The sequence below is a fragment of the Pseudopipra pipra genome, chromosome 3, assembly GCF_036250125.1.
Source record: "Pseudopipra pipra isolate bDixPip1 chromosome 3, bDixPip1.hap1, whole genome shotgun sequence".
Taxonomy (NCBI): Eukaryota; Metazoa; Chordata; class Aves; order Passeriformes; family Pipridae; genus Pseudopipra; species Pseudopipra pipra.
The window spans coordinates 95933606-95959499 of NC_087551.1; the positions used below are offsets into that span (position 1 = coordinate 95933606).

Sequence of the window (25894 nt, forward strand, 5' to 3'; positions counted from 1 at the left end):
ATGGAGTGATATGACAAGGAGGAATGGCTTGCAACTGAAATAGGGCAGGTTTAGATTAGATATTAGGAAGAAATTCTTTACTGTGAAGGTGGTGAGGCACTGGCACAGGTTGTCCAGAGAAGCTGTGGATGTTCCATCCCTGGAAGGGTTCAAGGTCAGGTCGGATGGGGCTCTGAGCAATCTGGTATAGTGAAAGGTGCCCCTGCCCATGGCAGGAGGGTTGGAACTAGATGATCTTTAGGGTCCCGTCCAATCATTTTAAGATTCAATGAATATAATAAAAACATTGCTAAAAAAAAAAAAGGCAATAAAAACATAAAAACATTTTAAAACCATAAAAAATAAGTTCATACTTGAATAAATAGAAGAAATAAAAATACTGAACCAAGCTTTCTGAGGATAACCAAGTATTTAAATCATGAATTAAAGTCTTCCTAAATTAAGAAATGAAAATTAAAAACATTAAACACTTTTTAGTGTTTCTGATTAGAGCTTAGAAGCATACTCCAAAGACTTCCATGCCAAAAGAAACATTAATAAAAAGGAGTATTTATGCAGCATCGCTTTTTTTTTTTCTCAACAGGATATTATACCAGTTTTAACCACCCTTAGGGTCAGAAAAAAGTTCAGTAATGCTTGATTTTCTGGGACTGAATTTACCATAAAAAAAGAGACAAAACTACAGAATTTTTGTAATTTGAACAATACTTTGTATACTAAAAACTGATGAAACACTACAATGAAACACTGATTACAGTAACATTCAAGTGTTTTACTGTTGCATTGATATATTGACTTATCTTTTGCACCTATTAGGGAAAAATAAAAATTTAAAAAAATGGAAACCAAAACCGAAGTTAGATCAGTAATAGAAACTAAAATATTTAGCCAAAATACACCTTTGATCTGAAAATGCAGATAAGGACTTCAGATTTGTCAAGACCTTTGTTAACTGTATAATGCTTTCTAGTATATATCTTGTTCTAAATACCATAACACCTATGTTTTTGCATCACAGTGGTGATGCAAAAAGGGTATTTCTTAAAAGTGGTTTTCCAGGAACAGAAGAGTTTTAGATACGTACATATAGTCTTACTCCAAGAACACCTTTCACAAGCTGCATTTCCAGAACAGTTTTGTAACTGGGAATGTTCCAACAGACACCAAATTCCTTGAGTGTTATGATGACCTGAACCCTTCTTTTTCTCTCCAAGTCTTTTCCAGGCAACTGAACTTAAGGTTGAAGGAATTCAAGTTTTGCCATTTTCTATCCACTTCTTTTTTTTATGAAGGGCTGTTTGAAGTCTTGAGCACCAACCACAATGTGTTTCAAGAAGAAAACTGAGCGCTTCTGTAACAAGTCTAGCAACAAGCATGCTCCGGGAGTAGCAAAGCACCAAATGCAGTTCCTCTGCTGCTCCTCTGTACTCCTCCTATGCACACGTTATATCCAAATTGCTGTGTTAAGGTCCAAGTATGCCTGTAAGTACTAACCTACCTAATTCTGCTTCCAATACCAAGTGATAGTTCTCTTCACCAGCAATGTATAAGCAAGAAACATTCCCCCTCCAAGCACAAAAATTAGAGCTTTAGGAGTCCCTGTGGCTGCTCCAGAGGCAGAGCCAGGCAATCCAGACAGCATTACGTCTTGACTGTTTGTTGGATGAAAGGATCCAGGCCTTCCAAGAACGCACTTCAAAGAAAACTGGAGAAGTTAGTGAGGGTGGGAGTCATCCGACCAAGAGCTGATATCTACAGTTTTCTGTGACCTCTGCTTTTACAGTCAGTGAAGATTCATCTGACCTTACAGAGGTCTTTAAAAAACCAGTCAGATGAGCAGAATTGAGGCATGGTATAGGAAAACAGCAGAAGAATTGCAAAGATTATTGCAAACACACTCAAGTGACTTGCAGATAGGGTGTAAAAAACCATATATATCATACTAATAATTCTTTAGTCTTGTGGGCTTGACAAGCAGAACATCTATATTTAGAAAACATAGGCCCTGTGATACTCAAAGGCACCCTATCAAACTTTCCTAAGACTCTTGCTCTGCTGTGGGAAAGACCAAAGCACAGTGGTAAAGAAAGCTCATTTGAAACCCTGAAAGATGCATGAAAACAGCATCCTTTAGCACAAAGCTCCATGGTGCTGCTGCCCAGGTGCTGCTTTGAGGATCCCCCAGCTGGCAAGGTAATGAAAATAAATTTACTCTTTGCATTTCATCCATGGTTTTGTGTTTGTTCCTGTGTCCTGTCTATGCTGGCACACAGACACTGTTATTTCTCTTTCTTGCTTGTAGTGGGGTAAGGTGTAGGATGTTAGAATATGGCTAAAGGGTGTGAGAAAAACAAATGCCAAACCAAAAACAGAACACATGAGTAATACAGAGGGAAGGAGTAGTAAGAGAATGGCATTGGAAGAAAGGATGAGAATGAGCTTTGGAGGACAGAACTGGAAAGAGAGAGAGGAATAAGGAAAGAAAAAGAAAAGATGAATAAGAAAGCTCCTTTGCTTGGGAAAAAAAACAACAAAACAGCAACAACTCAAAACAAAAACACATCCAAAAGGTTAATAAATTATATTTATTCAGGTACCTAATGGCTTGAATGATTCATATTTTACAGAGTGCTATTGATGCTTTCAGCACTTAAGAATAAAGCTGAGCTTGTTGTGAGAAACACAGCTTTTCTCTTCCTTTCCTTTTTTTCTTCTTCTTTTTTTTAAATCACTGGCTAACTTAGGAGAACACACTTTTCCATTTGTTAACTCTTCCCATCCAAAAGTACTTGGGTAAGAGTGGAAAACACACTGGATTTTTTTAGTCACAGAGCAGGCATTAGTGTTTATATGATGAAGCTACTCCCCTGATTCAAACATAAAAATCTTAACAGCACCAGGAAAAAAATAATCCACAAATAAACAATAACTTTAAGGTTGACCTTCCTGACTGCAGTAGTTTATTTCTTCAGTGACTGAAATAAATTAAATTCCTGCCTGGTTAAAGAAGGTAAAAAAAGGGTTGGTGGTTAAGTCCTAGCAAGGATTCAAAAGGTGGTTTTGAAGGAGAAATTTTAGGTTACTTGTTGTAAATGAAGAAAGAAGTTGTTCCAGGCATAGAGAGAATGTAATGTGAAAATAGTGCAGAAATTAAAGGTTCTGCAAGGCGGGCAGTCAGTAATGTGCCCAGAGTTCTGGATGGGTGCATTTTAATTAAATCAAAGTAAACAAGCCACAGCAGGGCCAAGTGTGAGCCAAGCTGTAGGCAAGCTTGACATACGAAGTTTGAAGGTGAGTCTGAGGAAGTCTGAAGTTGCTGAAAAAAGAGAAAAGACAACAACAGAGAAGTCCTGGGTAATATGCTTGGGGGACAAAGGAGGACTAACTGTAGCTGCAAGATGATGAATAGCCTACAGCAGTGAGAAGTGAAGGGTGTACAGGCTGGAGGAGAGACAGTATTACTTGTCACTATGTGGCTAAGATACATAACTCACCCAGGACTCAGGAATGGTGCTCACAGTTTACATGTTTTTCCAATCCTTGACTTTACCCCAGATATGCATAACAAAATACTCTTTTGAATTTTGAAGGTTTATTTATGAGTGTATTGGGTTTGCATGGCCAGGTTTTGGTAGCAGGGTGGCTACAGGGGTGACTTCTGTGAGAAGCTTCCAGAAGCTTCCCCCATGTCCAGCAGACCAATGCCAGCCGGCTCCAGGGTGGACCTGCCACTGGCCAAGGCCGAGCCAATCAGGAATGACAGTAATACCTCTGTGATAACATACTTAAGATGGGAAAAAAAAGGTTATTGCACAGATGAAAATTGCAGTCAGAGAAGAGCGGAGTGAGAACATGTGAACAACTCTACAGACACTAAGGTCAGGGCAGAAGGAGAGAGAGGAGATGCTCCAGGTGCTGGAGCTGAGGTTCCCCTGCAGCCCGTGGTGAGGCAGCTGTGTCTCTGCAGCCCATGGAGGAGACCCACGCCAGAGGACATGGATGCCTGAAGGAGGCTGTGACCCCATGGGAGTCCCATGCTAGAGCAGGCCTGGCAGGGACCTGCTGACCTGTGGAGAGAGGACCATGCTGGAGCAAGTTTTCCTGGTAGGACCTGTGGTTCTGTGAGGGACCCATGCTGGAGCAACCTGTGCACCAGGACTGCACCCCTTGGAAGAGTGACCCACGTCGCAGCAGTTTGTGAAGAACTGTTGCCCATGGGATGGACTCAGGTTAGAGAAGTTTGTGAAGAAGTGTCTCCTATGGGAGGGACCCCACAGGAGCAGGGGAAGGACTCCTCTCCCTGAGCAGCAGCAGAAACAACCTGTGATGAACTGAATGCAACCCCCATTCCCTGTCTCCCTACGCTGCTGCCGGGAAAGGAGGCAGAACTTTTGAAGGAGGGAGGGGTGGGAGGAAGGTGATTTTAAGATTTATTTTAGTTTTCACTATCCTGCTCTGATTCTGTTAGCAATTAATTTAATTAATATCCCCATTTCGAGTCTGTTTTGCCCATGCTGGTAATCAGTGGGTGATCTTTCCAGATCTTATTTGAACCCATGAACCCTTCGTTATATTTTCTGTCCTCTATCCAATTACAGAGGCGAATGATAGAGTGGCTCTGGAGGGTACCAGGCATCCAGCCAGGGGCAATCCCTCACAATGGGTCACTGGCCATATTTTGCATTTTAAAGCAAGTTGGTCCATTTATTTCTTAATCCTATAATTGGTGAATTGTGGAGCAGCTGAGTAATCAACAGATACTCTAATTTTTGGAAATAAATTTAGGATTAAGTTTATGAATATCTGTAGAGATTACTAACAAAAAAGTTCTTCAGCCTTGTTTCCCAGGAATTCTACAGGCTGGGACTTGTGGTATGGAAAACAATATGATCAAATAGTATACACAACTTATATAAAATGGAAAACAAATCAAAAATCTTCATCCACAAGTAACATTGCAGAAGTGATCATCCTGGAGTGTGCCCTTTCCAGAGTACTTGTTTTCCAACCATTTTTTTTCCTTAGATTGACCAATAAATAAATAAATAAAAACCTTGCCAAAAATCTAAGCTAAAATATCACTTGTGAGCAAGTAGCAGAACAGCTGGTCAAAATACTTTTCCCCAGATATTTCACCCTCATTTTTCAAGAAAAAGTAAATATTCATATAGCTCAAATTTTCAAGTGATCTAATATTTACAACTGTGACATGTTTTTTTATCTAAAATGAGAATATAATTTTTCCTATTAAAACTGTTACATCTAAGGCCATTTATCTTACGACTGCTTACACATATGTACACTGATTCACCATGAAATTATAGACACAGCTGCAGGCAGAGAAAAATTTTCTATATATATGGGAAGCAGATTTATTATCAATTGCTAGAATATTCCCAGAATGCCAGGTTTCAAGACATAATTAATTCAATTAATTGTAAAATGGTTTTAGAATTTAGTTACATAGAAGCATTTTGCAGGTCATTAACTGGTTATGTTTCTCACAAAAGAGGTCCTACATTAAATAGTAAATAAATTACATAAAATATATTAGGCTCAAAATTGATTACAATTATAATAAGTGTTCATTTTGAATGCATATATGCTTTTGTCTGAATGTCTTTTTCAAGAAAAACAGGCCTGTGCTGTTTTTGTATCAGCAAAGACACTTGAAAGGAGACTTAATTCTCTGTGTTTACAATGAATGAGTGAACTGCTAGAGGTATCATGAGATATCTGTATATAGAAAATGCACTAGTTTGATAATATAACATCCTGACTGCCAGTTAATAACAGCAGCAATGTTCTCATGGAAAGCAGGCTTTTAAAATATAGGTTTGCATACAGAAAGTAATCATAAGCAGGTCCCATTTCAGATCATTTTAAGTTATTATTTCAGCTCCATATTTTTGGTCACTTGAGTTTGCAAGTGCAGAACAGCAGAAATGCATACATACACCCTTGAAATTCTCAATATATAGCCCTTAACCCCCTTTTTTTCATGCCATTCAACACTGCTTCATTGTAGTATTCAGCTTTACATTCTTGACAATTAAGGCTGACTTCATAATTATGAGCCTAGATGATGCTTAGTTTTCAACAGGAATTCAATGGTAGGTGGGGCAGCCCTATTGATCTACAAAACAAATAACTTCTCTTTTTCCACAGCTGTCAAACAGATATACTTAACAAAAAATGTCAGCATAGGCTTAAGGTGATTATTATTGACATATAATGAAATATTTAAACTTGACTGCTTTACACAAAGCATGTGCTCAATTGCACAGCTGAGCAGACAACTAAACAAATAATGTATTAACCTCTCTTATGTTGTTGGTTGACCAGTGATTTCACAGCTGAATTTTTTATGTAAAAGTGCATACATTGCTCTTGGTCCAAGGCCTGGAAACTGTACTTCAGAATGTCTCCTGAGATTCTGTGGAAGATTTGTCAGTGTCCTCGTGGCCCAAAAGGTCAATACTAGAATGTATAAGTGTCTTATGACATTGACCCTTTGGCTAACTCACAAGGCTAGCTTCTACATAATCCTGTTTCAGCAATATTTTTGCTGCTCCTATGGCACCTTCTTCTTCTACACGTTTTTTTTGGTGGGGGTTTTTTTCTGTTTGGTTTGGGTCTTTTTGCTTTTGGGACTGTTGTTTTGTGGGTTTCTTTGTCATTTTTGTTTTGTTTTAATTTTTTGTTGGTTTTGTTTGTTTGTTTGTTTGTTTGTTTTAATTATTTTTTAAATAACGTCTCCAGTTCTGAATTTTCTTCAAGAATAGATTATTTCATCTTCTTCACCTTCTTCTAGCAAGGGCACCAATAGGTAGTTTGCTTATCCTCAGCTACTGAAATATTTATTAAGGGTTATATGCATACCAGACAGGGCACAGCAGCTCCAGTTTTGCAAGTGAGCTCTCCTTCCATCCTTGCAACATTACTATGCTTTGGGAACAGCTAAAGCTCTGACACGCCTGAATTCTGTAACTACCAAAAGGCTCCATTCTCACCAGAGCATTAATAGGGATGCCACAGTTGATCAAACAATTGCCATTCTGTTGCAGATCTTCTGAGAGCTGCAGCAGTTTTCATTCATCATCACACACCTAAGTAATTGAACCTACAAGGGATTTCATCCACCTATCTTATACCTTAAGTATGCAGCTCTGGAAAAAAAAAGTTAGTAATCAAACAAGTCATAAGTGCTAGCACTCAATTGTTTGATTTAGACTTTTACAAAGTCTACTGGATAGAAATAGGACAAAAAACGGAAAGCACAGTGGGAAGAGAGTAGATCAGTCTAGCCAGTCTTGTCTTGTGCACCAGTTTGAGAAAAGAGACAATGGACAGAATGGATTTGGATATCAAGCTTACCTAAGAAATTGAGATGATGTGTTTCAGGATTATGTTGTGTTTCAGGGTTATGTTTAATTCCTGCTATATGCTTAATTAAAAAAATTATTTTTTTGCATGAACACTATTTTTTTCTCATTTAAAAACTAAACTGAAAAACAACTGACTCAGTGAAGCTTTGATATGCACTCGGAGAACAGCCTTTGAGTTTGCCTTTGTTACCTGATGTAAACATCCAGATGTGTTTTGAGGATCAAGGTTGTTTCACGACTCAGTGCAGTAAAATGTCAAGAGACACAAATTGACTTGAGGGTAAATAAAGCAAGTTGAAAAAAAGAGTATAATTTTATCTTTTTGTTTCTCATATATAATAAAAACACAAAAATCACACATTAAGTCGCTAGACTTGGATTAGTCAGCCATTGAAGACGGTACTTGTTTTAACTCAGTTTGAAATCAACCCTTGGGAGCTGATCAAGGTAGGACTGAGCAAGGTTAGTGAGGCTGCTGTCCAGAAGCCAGCAATACCATTGCTTCATTCAGGGCTGTATGCTCAGTCCCTTCAGTGAATTCAAAACAGACAGGCTGATGTCAGCATCATGAACTTCATCAAGAAACCTACTGGCAGCTAGCATAGCAAGCTTCTCCTTTTAGTGTTCAAAATAATTTTCAGTAAAATTAACACTGTAAAAAGTTAGATTTTAAGCCTAGTAATCCAATGCATGGTCTCTTCAAAATATGATGTTTCTACAAATGTCTATTAAACGTGTTGGGATATATACCAAGAGGCCATGCTTTAGATCTGAATACCCACAGTAACATTTCTTAAACCGTAAAAATGTAAATCATAGGAAATACCAAACAAATTGAAGTTATGTAGATGGAATTATACAGTGAATAGAGCTGTCTTCTCTGTGCACTTCCTTTGTTTCATTTTTAGTCCTTAAAAACAGAACCAGGAGAGGTGACTGAATTTTGCTTCCACTTTTGGTTAATGTGTTTGTCTATTTCTCTTGTACCATTATGGATAAACAACCATCTACTATTTCAAAGAATGATTACACAGGCCACTGGAGACCTGTTCTACATTAGACTATAAATCCAGACCAGATCAAGCTGGAAAACAGACTCAGTTTCAGTGCTCCTGTTCTGAACTAAGTGGAATAGGGACTGAAGGGTATATCATATCTTCTGAAGGAGAGCTTGTCAATCAGCTATGAAGTATATTTATTTTACAAAACATTAGTGAGCACACTGTCATATGAATTCCTACATTTCCAAGAGATGTTTTCTTTTCAACAGGTCTGACCTTTTCTTTTAAAATTAACCTCAAGCTAAAATTTCGGACCACCTCTTTAAAATCAGTATTCATTACAGTCACTTCTCCCAAGGAGAGCCACTGTATCAATGTTATTCCACCAGAAATTACAGCCAGAAAAAAGCTTGCCAAAATTTCAGTATAGCTAACTTACCACTGTATAAGCAATTACTTTTTCAATAAATTATGCAGCATTTATTAATCAATGTATTCCCTGTTCAAACAAGAAACAAAATCCTCTACTGTGCATATTTTAACAGTAGATGCAGTATGATACACTATGCTGCAAGGAAACAGAAAGAAGAATGGTGGGGAGTTAGTGCTCTAAATTCAGGGTGAAACAGGAGAGATGTTTACAACAGAGTGAAAAATGTTCCGTAAGGAATCGGTGAGTTGAAAAGAACATCAAAGCTGTGAATATTTACAATGCATTTATCTCTTTCTAAGCCAGTAAGAGAGGATTATCCTGGCATTTCTTGGAATTGCTCTGCTGTGTTCCCACATTTTAGCTGAAAACAATTATCATTCATTTCTACAGATTACATTTAATGTTGCTTCTGCTAAACAGTGTCACTTTCACTTCATAAATTTCTTTTAGCTTCACTAAACATTTGATGTAGCTTATTAAGCAGGTCTCTGTAAACTCAATCAAAACATACTAGATGTTATCTGAAATTTAAAATTTAGTAACCAACCAATCACTATATAAAAAGCATACTTATGTATTTACTAAACTGAAAGAGGAGAGATTTAGATATAAGGAAGAAATTCTTCACTGTAAGGGTGGTGAGGCACTTGATTAGGTTGCCCAGAGCAGCTGTGAATGCCCCATCCCCGGGAGTGTTCAAGTCAGGTTGGATGGGGCTTTGAGCAACATGGTCTAGTGGAAGGTGTCTCTGTCCCTGGTGGGAGTTGGAACAAGATGATCTTTAAGGTCTCTTCCAACACAAACAATTCTATGCTTCTACGATTCTATTTAAAACTATCTATATGTGTTAGATTCTGCCTCAGAGCCTTCTATTACTGTAGTCACTTAGGTGCCCATTGAATGACAGCTGATTCGCAGCAGCTTAACATTGGACACTGATCTCTTACTGAATTAAAAAAAATAATAAAATGAAAGAACTCTTGTTAATAAACCAGTATATAAACCAACAAAAAAAGTCCTTAACTGGGATTCCTACACTCCTTTCAGAAATAAAATGCAGTGTTTAATTGCACTGCTTACTACTACAGCTTTTAAACCTTAAAAGTCATTCAAATGTTGATTTGGGCTTTTTTTCTAATTCTCAGCTGGAACCACTTGATTCTCTGGCAGCAGGTTTTTCTGCAAAAAATACCCTCTGACAAAAATGATATACTGAAAACCATATAGAGTGACTGTGATTTTTTTTTTAGCTACAATAACATATTATTTAATATTATCTATTATTTAATAATGGATCTGGAGCAGTGTCCCAGAATATGATATGGAACATTACTCTTTTTAATTCTAATGTGAAATTTATATCTCTAGAGTTGTTTGTTTCCAAAGTTTTAACTGTAAATGGAATTCATTAGATGTTAATGGGTAATCTCATTTTTAGTTGTGAGGGTAACATAGGTTTGCAACAGGATGATAGTTATTTAGACCCAAACAGCAAGTGTACTTTGATTGCAATACTTTGCAATCAGTCAGCAGGAACAGTAGCCAACTACACAGTCAACTAGGGTTGATTTTGTTTCTGCTTCTATCAGTGTTGCACTTAGGATTCTTCTCCAGCTCTTCTGCCTGTTATCTCCATCATTCTTGGAGACAGTAACAAATTGCCTATTTCTTTCCCCTGTGAGTTGGAATGATTGATTTGTCAATGTCTAGTTAAAATATCTTGCACAAGTCTTTATATGTCATCATATTCAGAGGCTGATCTTTCTAAAAGATAATGTTAGGAATAGAGAACAGACACAGGCACAAAGTTTTCAACCTCATCTGTCTTGTAGAAGAAACTTACTGCAAAATTTCTGCAACTGTCCCATTTCAAACACATTAATCACTTCAGTTTGCATTGCCTAGTCATTCGCATAAATCAAATCCTGAGCTTGCTACTTTGAAATAATTATGGCAGAAAGGTACTTACTGTGTAGTTTAGAAGAGTACAAATGTTTTCCACAGACATATTAAAATGCTAAAATGGGACAAAATTCACTGTAGGCATTAAATCCATCATCCTTTGGAGGCTACGAGACTGGAAACCCCCCCCCCCCCCCCCGCATCAATGGAATAGAGCAAGAATTCCAAAGATGATGCTGGACTTGGTCCCTCTTCTGTTACATCTTCCATGACATCCATAGCTGATCTTTTGTGCTGGATGCTGCTGCATCTCATTAAGAGAAATGGGTGTGGTTAATCTCCTTCCATGGTCTCTCTACTCTCTTGTCACAGAATGAGTACTTGAAGCTCAGCTATATCAATTTGGGGGATCATAAATGTGTCTGTCACCTTTCAGGTTACGGGTAATCTGAGTTCACCTTTTCAAGGTTAAAGACATTAAACGCTAACGAAGAAATTAGATTTATAAAGATTCTGCAAATAAATCACATTTAGCTTATTGTGACTTAAGTCATGATCCACCACAAGAAAAGCAGTTACACTGTGTCATAAAAATAACAAACTTCTTTTGTTCTTTGCTGCTCTTGACTATCACTATCCTCTTTATGTTTTTCCAATTCTGTTCTTGTGTAAGCTTCATCATTGAAAACTTCTCTTCCACAACACTGGCCTCTCCTTTGTTAAGTGGAATTTGATCTCTTGGCTACCTGAAATCCTCCATCAGTCAGTGAATCTGTCGTTTATTTACCAAATATCCAGAATTCAGACTTGAAAGCTGAGTTTGCCCTTGGCTATATGTCTTGTGGGAGCTGCAATTATATCTATGGTTGTTGAAACTTAGAAACCCTACACTGATAGTCTTCTGTCTAAAGCAAGAATTTTTCCTGTTACCTTTTTTAGGTTTTATATTAATACGAAGACATTCATATAGAGAGCATAAAAAAGCCCCATATTTAAAACAAAGTGCACTCAGACTCAACCTTTTCAGGCAGAGAACCTTTGTTATCTAGCATAATTCCTAAATTACATATTGATGGCTCCAAAGAATTTCTCATAACAGAGACAGTCATAACATGTTCTTTTATCTGAGTGCTTTTACAACATGAAATAAATCATTCCAAGCAACCCTTTCCCGAGCTGGGTTTAAACTCTCAGCAACTGGCTAGCTAGAAAACATAGCACATATGTAAACCTTATGATATTAGAGTTGGATTTAGCTAGCAGAAGAAAAGGCCAGAATTTGAACTGAATGGATCATAAAGTGTCTAGCCTGCTAACATAGGCCAAATAAAGAAGAATGTTTTGGCTTAGCTTCAGAAATATCCCTGTTGTTTCTGTGATACAAGGCAAATATTGCAGTGGTTAAACAATCACTTAATTAGGTGCTTCAACACCAGAAAAGTGGAAATCACTATGTCTAGCACAAAATTATTTTTAAAGTAGTTTATATAGAGTAAATACAAAGGAGAACAAAGGCAGTAAGAAAACACTCACATGTTCTCCATCAGTAAGGGAATTAATTTTCTTCTATATCAATATGATGAACTGAAGGTTACTGAGGAAAAGGTGAAAATAAAATCTCCATGGTGCCACCCATGGCATTAACTTCAAGACTTATTTAGTTCATTAAATCCATAACTTACAATAATCTACAAAAGGAATGTTGTTCCATCACTAGTTTCGGATCCTCTTGTTAAAGCACAAAGAGACGGAATTATCTCAATACTTTTAGAAGTTTCTTTTCAGAACGTCTGATTTGCATAGACATTTAGTTCTTAAAAAGGACACTATCATGATATAGTTGACAAACAAGAAATGTAATGGGCATAATGAAAATTTAACATATGCTAAAACCCCCAAGAGGTTACTGTCTCCACATATGCTGAAAGAGAAATAATTTCCATGTTTTAATAATTAGTCCCTCTCATAAAGAAGGCTAATAATGGACATTATTGAAAACAAGTTCAACATTCAAAGTTTCTAATTAAACAATGAGTCCATTCTAAACAGTGAAGAAAATTATTAACTCTTTTTCTTCCAGGTAACTAGTTGGACCATGTATGAAGCCCTATATCTGGCAGAATACATTCGTTTCATTATCTTTTCACGAGGTACCTTAAGTAAAACAAATAAAGACTGAGCTATGACCCTTGTGTAGCATTAAAATAACAGCTTACTCTACTCGTTTTGCTAAGCATGCTGAGGCATACAGTGGTACTCCACTTGTACCACTGAGAAAATAAGCTATGGGAAAAGAACGTACTAACCCAAGTTTCTGTTACATTGTACGCAGTTAAAACCTGGCAAACTAGCTCTGGGGTAAGAACGACACTGTGGCACATTCTGCTTATTTATCCACCTTAAAGTCAATTCTTCAAGTGACTGGAATAATACCATGTCAAGATTTTTCTGAAATATATTTTTCAGAGATCAGCACTGAAGAGCTTGCTAAACATTCCACTGCACAAGCTAATTGCTATTAACACAGTTGCTGCCATCGTACTTTTTATTTTCATGGTCAGTCAGCAGATATGAAAAAAATATTTCCAACTACATATTCAAAGTTATTTCTTTATCACATATTATTACAGAAAAATGTCAGCTTTAATATTTTATAAGGTATGTGAAGATTCCAGTGACTAAAATTGTGATGATAGAGGACGGAAAATAATCAGCAGGTATAGAAATTTAAAGCATTCTGCTTGAAGTTCTTTGTTGTGAAAGTCCTAGCTCTTTTTCTACATAATATTTCCACTAATACTGGTTGTAGCTCTGCACAAAGTAAGAGCTCAGGATTTTCATAAATTGTTGAGGTGAACGTTGCCAGAAGTTATCTAAGATTTATGCAAATGTACACTCTAGGAGAAGTCAGCGTTCCTCCTGTATGGAAATCTATTTTAAATTAATGCAGGTTTTGGCTTCAAAAAAGCATTCCTTTTGCTATTGCATTGTTTCTTAACCTTTTCAGATTGATGATCCAGAATAGAAGTAAAAATCATTCATGTTTTGCTCAGTCAGAATGAAATGTGTACATGTGTGCAATAATAATCATGTAATTTATCTGTGCATGGGTTTCAGAAGATGGATTGGAAATATTCAGTCTTGAAGGTCGCAGTGTGTGGTGATAAGAAAGGAAGGTTTTCTTTGCTTTCTGTTACAGCTGTGCTTCCCAAACCTTACAACAGATTTTCTTAAAACTCTCTCTCTACGCAGAAGAGTTAAACGCTGATCAAGAAGCAATAACTTAACCTTGCACACGGAAGATACGGTGATGCTGTACAGCATTTTGCATCTCACTGGTGTTCAGCTTTACATCTAGAATTAGCTTCACCTTTTCCTAGAAGCAGACAGATACTGACAGTGACACATGGCTCCTGTTAGATTTAGAGCTGCAAGCTAAGGCAGGTCTAGGTTTCCTTATAAGCAGGTGTTAGCAGAGGCCAGACTGACCATCTGAGTCTGCTCTGAGCCTGGGACTAAGGGACAGGTCCAGGAAGTGATATGATGAAAGTCAAATCAAGCCTGCAAACTGTCCACCTCAAGCTATACACTGCAGAACTTAAAACTGACCCATAAGACCAGCCATTTTTAGCTTTACTGGGTCAAATCCATAGTAAATTAAATAAGGAATGAATGTTGAAATGTAACTTTTTTTTGTTTTTTAAATAAATCTGTATGTTTTGGTAGGAATCCATGATGTTTCTTATCCTACAAAGGTGAAGAAGTATGTTTCTAAAACATAAAGTATGCTAGAAGCCGTAGGCAATATTCTGGAGACATTATTGTTAAACATAAAGAGATCTACTTTATATACATACAAAGCAGTATTACAGTTGCATGAATACACAAACTCTAAGCATTGCAGAGCATGAAAATTAGAAGCTAAGGGAAAGCACAGACAGTTCACATTATAAAAGAAATGGTTTCATTTATGATACATACTTCCAAAATAATATCTTTAAGAGAAGGGTGCTCCTGCAGAAATTAACATTTAGCAGACAAATCTGACATATATAAACTATTCAAAACAGGACATTTCATTGAATATGAAAACGTGCTAAACAGTTAGCAAAAGAAGAAAAATGGAACAAAGAATTGTGTATTTATACATATCTACTTCTATGCAAAGGTTAATTTAAAATAGGATCTTCTAGGCTACACTGACCTTACTTACATTGCTCTCTGCTCCAGCAAATACTGAAGTCCTGAGGACTATTTAGTCCCCTGAAGGACTAAATTACATGTGCACCTTCATTCACTACTGGCAAAGGAAATATTCACATTTCTGATGCTGTGTGAAACATTAAGTGTGTTCTGATTACAGCCTCTGAGGCCAACTCTTCTTCCCTCATTCCCTGAAATCACAGGATATTCTGAGTTGGAAGGGACCAGCAAGGATCATCAAGTCCAACCCTTAAGTGAGTGGTCCCCACAGAGACCGACCCCACAACCTTGGCATTACTGGCACCAGGCTCTAACCAACTGATCTCAGGGTCAAATTGGCTTTTAATTTATTTATTTATATTGAAACAAAAGAGATGAGATGGTCCTTGTCTTTGGTTTTGTTGGTTTGGTTTTTTTAATCATAACAATGAAAAATGAATGTACAAAGAATAGCTTCTGCATTTGGGATTACATCCTGTTTGTTCAAATTAAATTAGGTTTGGGGTTTTTTTTGTTTGTTTTTTGGTTTGCACAAGTCACAAGAGTGGATCAGTAAATGAAAAAAACAAGAATAACAATGTAGTTTTGAGTACAGCTGTTTCCTGAACATATGAGAAATAAAAACAGCTGAAGAATTTACTTAATTTATTCAAAATATAAATGACAGGTGAAGGCCTGGAAAACATGTTTTTAAAAAAATATTTTCTTAAAATAAAATGCGATTTTTTCTTTAAAGACTTTTACCTTAAATTATCACAAGATATTCTGTAAAAGAAACATACCTAAATTAGTATCACCATACCTCACCCTCAGCTTACATAGGTCCTAGCCCTTTAAATATACCATTCTCTATTCAGTACAACTACATAAAATGGGCAGCTTTATTACTAGTTACAGACAAAAGTATTCATTTTACTCATATCATATATAAATTTGCAAACTATACAAATATAAACTATAGATGAGTTCAAAACTGAACCTTCAAATATTTCAAGTATGACTAGACACCGAGAGCTTTCTCAGCAACAAAATCTTTAGCAGAAATACTGTAGATAACTTTTGCTGTCTGCCCAAAAGGAGGCAACATGAAGATACAGTTCAATATAATTTAAATAAAAAAATACTGTAACTCTTTCCTAAAAATCAGGATACACATCTCAACTCTTCACTTTATTTAAAACTCAGCACAGTTCAAGAATAATGCACATTGTGAATATACTATAAGTTGGTATCTTAAAGAAATTAATGAGTAGAAACCCACATATTAGCCTGGAGAGAAAGAGATTTAAAGATATTTAGGTTCATGCAATCTCCAAATTTTGTACATAATTTTTAAAAACATGTAGTGTACCTGAATTACATATTTTTGTAAAAAAAAGTTCAATATTTACAGATTACACAATGGCAAATGATAGCATATATTTCTATGAAACTTGAAAACATTTTTATGAAGATGAAATATCAAATCACTTCATTTTGAGAGCAGTAGCTAAATTGTTAAAAATAAAGTTCATTAATGACACTTAGATCAGGAGGAAAGTTCATACTACCAGTAATTTTACCACAACCTGTTATTTAAATGCTAGCAAGGAAGTTCACACAGGCACACAGATGTGAGTGTTCCTGAAAACCAATGTATTGGTGTACAAATAGATCAAAGCAGAAAGATCAAAGACCTTGACCCCGTATTTACATAAAATTTTTCATACATAACTGAATAGTCAGCATTATGTCAGTCACTTCAAGCAATAATTACAAATTATTATTATGTTGATAGCAGGAACCATAGTCTATTTAAGCATTTCAGTGATATATATACAGAATAACAAACTTTCTTATTTGAAGAAGCAACTGTGATTTATTTTTCTAAATAATTAGCAAGAAAAGGAGAAATATTAAAATTAGACAAAGTAGATTTTATGATCTGTTATTGTTTCCTTAAAAATTTCAGGATTATGTGTTGAGAAATGTACTTCACTTCCTTAGACAATTTTAATTTTATTACTGATAATTGTCAGTCTAGTAAATACAGCAGAAGTATAAAAAAGTTAAGACTACAGGACTCTTGAAAGTCATTGCTAACAGTGGAAAAACTGTCAGTTCTCAGTGTGGATTACTAAATGTTAAGATTAGTAAAATGAAGATTAGGAAAATTCTCTGGAGTTATTAATATGCCTGTAATAGTTTTCCACTAGATACCCTGGGAAATGTTTATATTCAGAGCCAGAACTACACAGATGGAACATCATCAATATTAAGACATATTGCCAAGCTTAAGGTATTTTTTTCTGAACTACCTACTCTCCAGATTCTTTATTAAAAAAACCACAAAAAATAAAAATAAAACAAAAATAAAACAGACCAACAAAACAAAGCAAAAACCCAGGCTTATTTCCCCCACAAACTCCAACACCCTAGTATTAAACAGAGCACAGAGGGTGGCAAAGCTGATAGTACCTGAAATAAATACACCACTCCAACACTGACATAGCTGAAAAAGGCATTTTTTTCATCAAGGAAAATATGAGCTTTTTGTTGTTACTGTAAATTATTTATATTTCTTATATTTCTACTTTATGCATCCTGTGAGCAAACAATTAAATTGTACAATTTGTTTTTCTTGCAGAGCATTTAAAACTTCTTTTTCATAAATGAAAATAACATTAAAAAAAAATTAAACCCATCCTCCACTATTAATCATATTAAAATCCCTTCTACAATTAATTGGCATAAACTTCTGTATGGGTAAACAAGTGACATTATCTAGCATTCTTGTAACTTTGTTAAAATTTTACACAAATTTACTTACATATAACAATTTTATACAAAATTATTTTTGCATTTTAGCTTGAAAATCTAAATCTTAATCTTCTGACAGTTGGATTTGTCAGATAAAATACAATTATCAGAACTTTCTCAATCTTTTGACACTTGGACTCATGCAGTATCTATGCACTGGCTGTATGAACTACTAGCTGTTTAACTTAACAAAATAACAAGTTTGGAAAAAAACCCCCAATGTGCAATGTGACATATATTAAGAAATAGGTCTCACATTTATTTTACTACTTATTGGTGAGTCACTATTCTAAGTTTGCTACCACAAGCTTGAACCCACCAACCACTTCTTGTGCCAGTTACTGGCAAAAAATAACGGGCATCTTAATTCAAACTGTTGGTGAATACCACAGCCCAAAAGAGATCTGAGACACTGAGGAAGAATCTGAACTACCTGGAGAAATTATACAAAGAGTAAATCACTTCTGGAGTTGTGAAGGATATTAAAAATGCCTGGAAGAAAAGCTTCCCTTTGCATAGGCTTTGAGAAGACAGAATAGTCTACTGAAGTCTTAGCTGCCATCAAAATGACTTGTTTTCTGCTTTGGTAACATAGAAAATTATATTTGATAATATAATCCTTTCAAAACCTGTGAATAGATACAAAGATTTAGAAAGAACAGAAACATCTGTTAGAGGATTAATGGGGATAACTGAAACTTCTCATGACTCCTCCAGTCTTTCTAACAGAGTACTTTGGCTGTCACAAAGACTGAGCTAGACACTTCTATAAACATGCTGTCCTCACTTAAAATCTGAGCAGGAATAAAGCAAAGAAGAACAACCCTACAATGTTTACCAGGACAACACAATCTGTCAAGTGCAGATCACTTCTGCAAAGGCGGCTGTTGTCACCTGTCTGAAAACACATCATTGCTGCTCTTGTATTTCCAGAAGAGGGATCAGCTCGAAGTAGCCACACTAATGGAATTCTGCAACTTAAGTTTCCTCCCAGTATAAAATAGGCCTCGTGGTCTTCAAACATCCCACACTGACAGGAATGGTGGCTAACATGCTTTGCAATAACAGAGCAGACCCATGATTTTTGAAACAGAAAACATACAGCTTATACAAAAGACTGATTCTCAAACAGAGACTTCAGTATTGTCCATCATTCTCTTTAGATGGGATGCAAAGGAAGATACATGACACATTGCCTGTGGAACCACAAGTTCCCCAGGAAAACCACCGAAAGGAGAAATCTGTACCCTCATACTCATACTCGCTTCCAAATCTGGTATTTTTCACTTTATAAAATATGGACCCACGTTGCTCATACCTGTGCAATATCACATGTGCAGATAAACGCATTTGCTTCCTACAGAGCAGCATCTACTGCTAAAATCTTATCAAAGGGCCCCAAGTGAAGAGCTCTGTTTTACACAGTCATTTGCTAATTACACTTTGATATACTGATAAACCAGAACAAAACTGCTGGTTTTGAAGGGGGAGTGATGGTCAGAGAAAGGATGAACCATAATAAGAGCAATGAGACTGCAGATGACCAATTTGATAATCAGAATATGTGGCTTGCAAAACACTTCCATTCTGCCATCTCTCTTACAGAAGGCAGAAGATGATCAGAAACTCAACCCTAGCTGCCTGCAGGTTTTTTCAAGAAATGGCAGAGGAACTCAGAAGAGGTAAGACGTGAAGCTTTGTCTTCTCTCCCAAGCCAGGGAGATTTCCTCACATCTACTATTTCTTGATTGAGTCTCTGCTCTTGAATGAGTCTCTCCACTTTGAAAATCAATACAGGAGGTCTACACTGTGGCGTGTCTGTCCTACAATTTTGCAAATTTATCTTAATATACTAAAGTACATTAAAGTACAAATACTAAAGTACTTAGTGAACTTTGATTTTGTTTCGGAGAAGGGAAAAAAGGAGGCAAACAGTATCTAACATTAACTGATATTCTCTGAACTTTCCTCAGATACAAAAAATGCAAACTACACAATGTAAAACTTCTGAAGAAGGCTACAGGGAAGTCAGAAATTCCACATAGAACACCGCAAAAACTTGATTTTTTAGTTCTTCCCTTGTCTTAGTCTACTATGAAACCATAGCAAAATTTATAAAATGTTGCAGAGGAAAATCATATTTTTTGAGGTTTCTTTTTTTGGTTTTTTGTTTATGCAACAGAGATGTGAGGTTTCTCTTACAATGGCCTTCTAAAAACTAAAGCCATATCTATAGAGAAACTGCTTCTTCATCACAAAATCGCATCCAAAACTTCTGTGAATGTTCAGTGTTAGATCAGAACTTAAGCTCATCTGGCAAGGAAAAAAATTCACTATGACATTTACGTCAATATTTTTAAAATTGAGGCAGATCATTACTTAATTAGCATTCCAGTAATACTGTGTTTGAGAGGAGAGACTGGTGATCCATGAGACATTCAGTCCTGGGAAAGTTCATTTCAAAATAGTTAAAAACTGAATGTTATGTTCCTGAGGCCTTTTCCTACAGCAATATATATTTATCATTTGATTGCAAGTTTTCATTAATACAAATGTTAAAAAAATTTATTGCCCCTCTTTTTTTTTTTGGAATTCCCTTTCTACAAAGTCCACTTACATTTATTAATTTTTGCAAAGCTGAACAGGTATGAAAGAGCAGTAATAAAAAAAAGAAAGGAGGTACAGCATGTAATAAACCAGAACTAATTCAATGAATAACTTTAACACTGGACAATCTTAGCAGGAAAGATTGTCATGAAAGGCAAACAAACATCTATCTTATTTTTCCTTTTCATGTATGTATTTGTGCTATTATAAATTTATCACATAAAGGACAAAGAAAATGAAAAAAAATCAGGAAGTGACTGTTTATTAAAGGAATGCAGTCGAAAAAATTTCTAAATCAGAATGCAGTAAAAAAATTTGTCTAAAACAATTATTTCTAAGTAGATAACAAGGGAGAAGCAGATTATTAATATTTAATTTACTGCATTATTTCATTAGATGCAAGGTCTCAAAGCCTTCCACTTCCAGGCTTCCTCTCCTAATAACTCATCTCTCCTAAATTTATAAAACATTAGAAGCTTAATTTTTTTTTTAGAAATTATTCAAGATATGAAGCTGAATGTGTTTGGAAACAGCCTAGTATCTATAATTTTATTTTTTAGTTAATATACTTTGCTTCAGCATTTACATTTGCTATTTTGAACTCCTTTTCTTAGAAAGACTCCAGGTTGATTTGAAACTAAGGTCAGCCTTTCAACCTTTTCTTTATAACAGCACCAATGTTAATAAATAAATAAATTAGAGATATTTTTCTCAAAAAAAGGCTGCTTTAAAAATCGTAATCTCATTGCTTCAGCGTTCATTTAGGTAAATTGTGGGTCTCACCTTGGCATTTAATTAGTCACTTGGGAAAAAAACCAAACAAAACAAATCACCAAATACTGTCACGTGGGCATATATTTGTACTGCATAAGTTATTGCTTAATTATCTTAATTTCAGAAGTAGTATTAATTTACTTCACCTGCTGAAACGTGTTAGCCTCTCTGTAAATGTAATATCAAATCTAAAAACATTTTTTCATTTCCCTTTTATCTTTGTTTTCCATCCTCAAATTGATGCCCTTAAAAGTGTCTTTGCACTCTCTCGTACCCCAAAATTAATTTGACAAACACTCAAAAGAATAAGAAATAAATATTTCAATTTTTGCTCTAATAGAATATTTGTCCTTTAAGGTATTTCCTGCCTGGAGCATGTACTGTGCTTTTCTCAGTTTAATTCAATTCATTTTTCGTATCTAACCATGGGAAGAATGTCTTTCCTTGTTTTTCATTATTCACGTAATATTTCCAATCTATTGTACATGCGTGTTGAGTCAAGTGTTCACCTCTAGCTGCTTTGAAAAACATTAGTGTGAAAACACACTCACCTTCAGGCTCCCCACAGAGTGTACACTGTGACTCTGCAAAGAAAAATAAAAAATTATAATTTCTTTATTTTAAGATGTCACAATTATATCCAAATATAACAAAACTTTAAAGAGAACTCAAAGTTAGCATGAAAAATGCAATTCTATTTTCAGCACACATTTCTTAACGGTTGCAAAATAATCTTCAAAAAAGAGCTTCTGCAGGAAGAATTTTAAAACAGAACTATATAAAAGTTTAGTTACATTTATATAATTATCACCTTCAGAAACTGCAGCTGAATGCCTTCGTGTATCAGGACGTTTTGCTTCCACATGACTTTTTTTGTATTTTCATATTTACCCTACTGCAATGACAACAGTCACTCGAATAAAAGTTTAAGCCTCCTAATATTTTATGTTTGGAGGTAGCAAACAGTAATAGTGACAGAGTTGTTATATTCCCTTCCCATAAAAGAATCCCAAGTCCTCCCAGGCAAGAAAAGTCAAACAGTCATGTAAATATGCAGTTATACTCTGCAAAATATTCAAGTATAGAAATGAAGGAAATAAAATTCCATCATAACAAACAGACAATCTCTAAATGTGCAATTACTATTTTATCCACACACTACTGTTTGGAGATGGCTGTCTTAAAAATTATTTTGCATAATGTACAAATATATATACACATGGAGGAAATATTTTGAAGTATCCCTTAAAACCAAGCTGCTTCATGAGTTAGTATCAAGCTGTAGAAGAAAGCTCTTGTTTAGAATCCAAATACCCGAATCAATTGAAATCACAGGGAATGTAATCATGTTGGCAGATAATTCTGATATACTTGTAAAAGTCCTACTAGAACAAGAAAGCACAGCATATTTTAAATCACAGATCTCTGAAATCTCCATTTTAACACTCAGCTGAAAAATGACATCTCTAACAGCTGAAGCAAATATATATATATATATATATATATATATGCAGGTTCACACACACACATGTGCATGTATATAATTTTATATACAATTACTACAAAAACCAGTTTAACACGCCTGGTATATAAAAATCCAATACAAAAGCTCTTTGAAATTATCTCCATCTTGAATAACTAATAGAAGATTGGACTTTAGCTGTGATCTTGACTCAAAGGCAAAAAAAGCCAGAAAAATAGAATATGAAACACATGCACTGAACAGATTGACCTTTATAGTGCTGCTGTGACACTGACAGTTATTTAGAAGTACTTTCTCCATACAGATAAGAAGCTGTCTCATAGCAGCCCACTGTTGTAATGGCACTTGACCCTACATCTTTCATTTATTTTAAACACGTTAATCATTGTGGTTTTACTACTGCTAGAGGCTGTAGCGTGCATGAGGGAAAAGAATGAGAAATAAGCTTATGCAGGCAGCTCTGCTGCTGATAGGTGGATCACAACTCCTAGAACAGCATAAAGTTGCATGACTGAGAGGAATTAAATTCGATGCAGTGCAGCACCATGAAACTTGTAGCTGAACAGTGTATTGATAACAACTCACTAATGCTCCAGCAGATCTGATAAACTGAAAACAACACCCTAACATCAGACATGAGAAAACCTCCAATGAAAAGTACAAAAAGCCTGGTCTCTGGTAACTCAGGCCAGTTTCTTTTACTGCTGAAAAAATGCTCTTGCCACAAGCCGGTGATGCAGAGGAAGCAACTCAGAAGATCTTATTTTCACTTTTAATTCAAAGACTTTCTGATGTTTTACTGAGATGGGCTGCCTGCCTGCCTGTGTGAAGTTTATTATCCTGATTGATAAGGAAGAACAAGCCAAGACTTGGTTTCTGAACTTCTGACTCTTTTCTGATCGTCTGTGTTCTGCTAACAACTGCTTCACTGGTTTGTTACAATCCAAAGAGTCTGCCTGACATTTTTTGCAGCTCAAAGTACCATCTTCCAAAAGTCCCCACTCAAGAGTACAAATTACTAGCTTCCCTCTTTTTTTGCCATAAACATAAATTAGTGCCAATATTGTAAGTCTGCAGCAGGTTAGATAGTCTATCTAAAAAATAAGGGCTTGCAGCTATGACTGGTGCCAGAAAGTTGTACAAAAGCTAGAGAAGTGTCAGCACTATCCCTGCCAGACCACTGCTTTGTTGGAATTCTTTCAGATGTTTCTTTAAGGTCCCATCTCTATGGGACCCAGATGTTTCTTCCCCTATCTCAGCATACCTGGGGAGAGTTCATGGGGGAGGGTTGTTTTAATTCATCAGTGTATGCCTTACAGAGGCTGAGAATCATTTCAAACCGACAGCAGCACCTCTCTTTCTACACTGGTAAGCAGACTTTATGGATGTGGATGATTCATCAGTAAGCCTCTGTTTAAGGATTTCCCCACTGTAGTTTGCCACTGTGGGGGAGGACAAGATACCCTTTTTGTTGTGCTTGACACATACAGATTGAGTGACAAACAAAAACACAACCGCTGCTACTAGGCATGTGAACAACATGACAAGGAGGTTGTAGAGAGCTCTGTTTTCCACAAAGCCTCTGTGTGAGAGAGAGAAATAATTATTTCTCTATATAGTCTCTTTAGATCTGTACATTCTATGGTTATTGCTAAGAGATTGCAATAAGTTTCCAAAACTAAAATCACATAAAACATACACATGGCACTCATTTATTTGTAGATTTACATTATACAGAAATACATAAATCTTAAAATTCTGTAAAGAAGCTATGACTTGACACTCATTTTAACTTCTTTTCTCTGTAATGAAGTTGCTGTATCTTATTAGAAAAGGTCCTTCTGCAAGGCAGCTCAATACTAAGCACCTGTACTAATTTAAAAGTTTTCTATTTAAATTTCATTTCTGGGGAGAAATGATAGCAATGAAGGACATGACAGTGGTATAAAAAGTTACCACTCCATCCAGTGAAATTACATTTTTTAGGCTTAGATGCATCTCACCCAAGATTGAGTGTCTCAATATCAGTGTTCAAAATCTAAAGTAGTCTTAAAAAAATTTACCAATTAGCAGAAAGAAACAGGCATGTAATCTGCCTTAGAAACATATGTAGCATGAGATAAATCAATAAATCACTTTTTTTTAAGAACACATTCATTTTTTTATGTGGTAAGAGGTCTGAGACTGCATCTTCATAATAACATTCACTGCAAAAGAGAAATGTTCATTGTAGGTGACCTCTGGAGGTCATATAGCTCAGCCTCCCACTGAGAGCAAAGCAGGGCTGTTGCCAACAAAAGTTCAGTTCAGCTGTGGATTAATAGTCAAGTCCTGAAAGCCACCAAGGATGGAGATTCCACAATCTCAACAAGCAGCCTGCTCCAGTGCTGCATCAGCCTTATTGGACCCTACTTGAACATCTCAGGCTGCAGTTTGTGGCCATTCTTCCTTGTTACATCACTCATCACTGCCAAAATGACTCTAGCTCCATCCTGTCTGCAACTCTCCTTCAAATAGCTGTAACCCACTATGGATCTTCACCCTAACAGACTAAATAAGCCCAGCTCTTTCAACTACTCTGACCAGAGGGCCCTCTGCTAGACTCACTCCAGTTTCTCCCTGTGCTTGCAGAAGCAGGAAGCCACAGCCACTGAACACAGTATTCCAGGTGCAGCCCCACCAGCACCAGAAAGAAACAATAAACCTCCTCACCTTGCCCATCCTACTCATCCTGGCATAGCCCAACATGGACTTTACCTGTTTGCAATGAAGACATTGCCTCATATGCCTCACATTCACTCATATGCAACTTCACTCATATTTGTTTAGAAAAAAAAAATAAATTAATAAATTAAGTCTTAGCAAGATCAGTCCCTTGATCCAAGTCTCCCACCAATTATAGCAGTGTTATATGTGAAATCTCAGCCTCAGACAAGTGACTTTTCTACATCTGTGCTGGATTAAATGTCAAAAGTAAAAGTGCTTAAGATACTACATGTTGTGATGGAACAGGAGCACAGAAATGACCACATTTCAAAGATATTTCACAGAATATGCTGAGTTGGAAGGGACCCACAAGGATCATGCAGTTCAGCTGCTGGCCCTGCACAGGCCCATCCCCAAGAGTCACACCATGTTCCTGAGAGTCTTGTCCAAACACTTCTTAACCTCTGTGAGGCTTGGTGCTGTGACCACTTCCCTGAGGAGCCTGTTCCAGCACCCAACCAACTCTGGGTGAAGAACCTTTTTCCAGTATCCAACCTAAACTTCCCCTGACACAACTTCAGGCCATTCCCTTGGGTCC

General features: G+C 36.2%; 1 protein-coding gene across 22 annotated transcripts in view; it reads right to left on the bottom strand.

Annotated features, from left to right (window-relative positions):
- DLGAP2 (DLG associated protein 2) overlaps window positions 1–25894 on the bottom strand; it is a 454541-nt gene that overhangs the window by 220939 nt on the left and 207708 nt on the right. For all 22 annotated transcript variants that reach the window (XM_064650400.1, XM_064650418.1, XM_064650396.1 and 19 more), the window contains one exon: window positions 21659–21691. In XM_064650400.1, the coding sequence (XP_064506470.1) occupies window positions 21659–21691 (33 nt within the window). The remainder of the gene's footprint in view (window positions 1–21658; window positions 21692–25894) is intronic.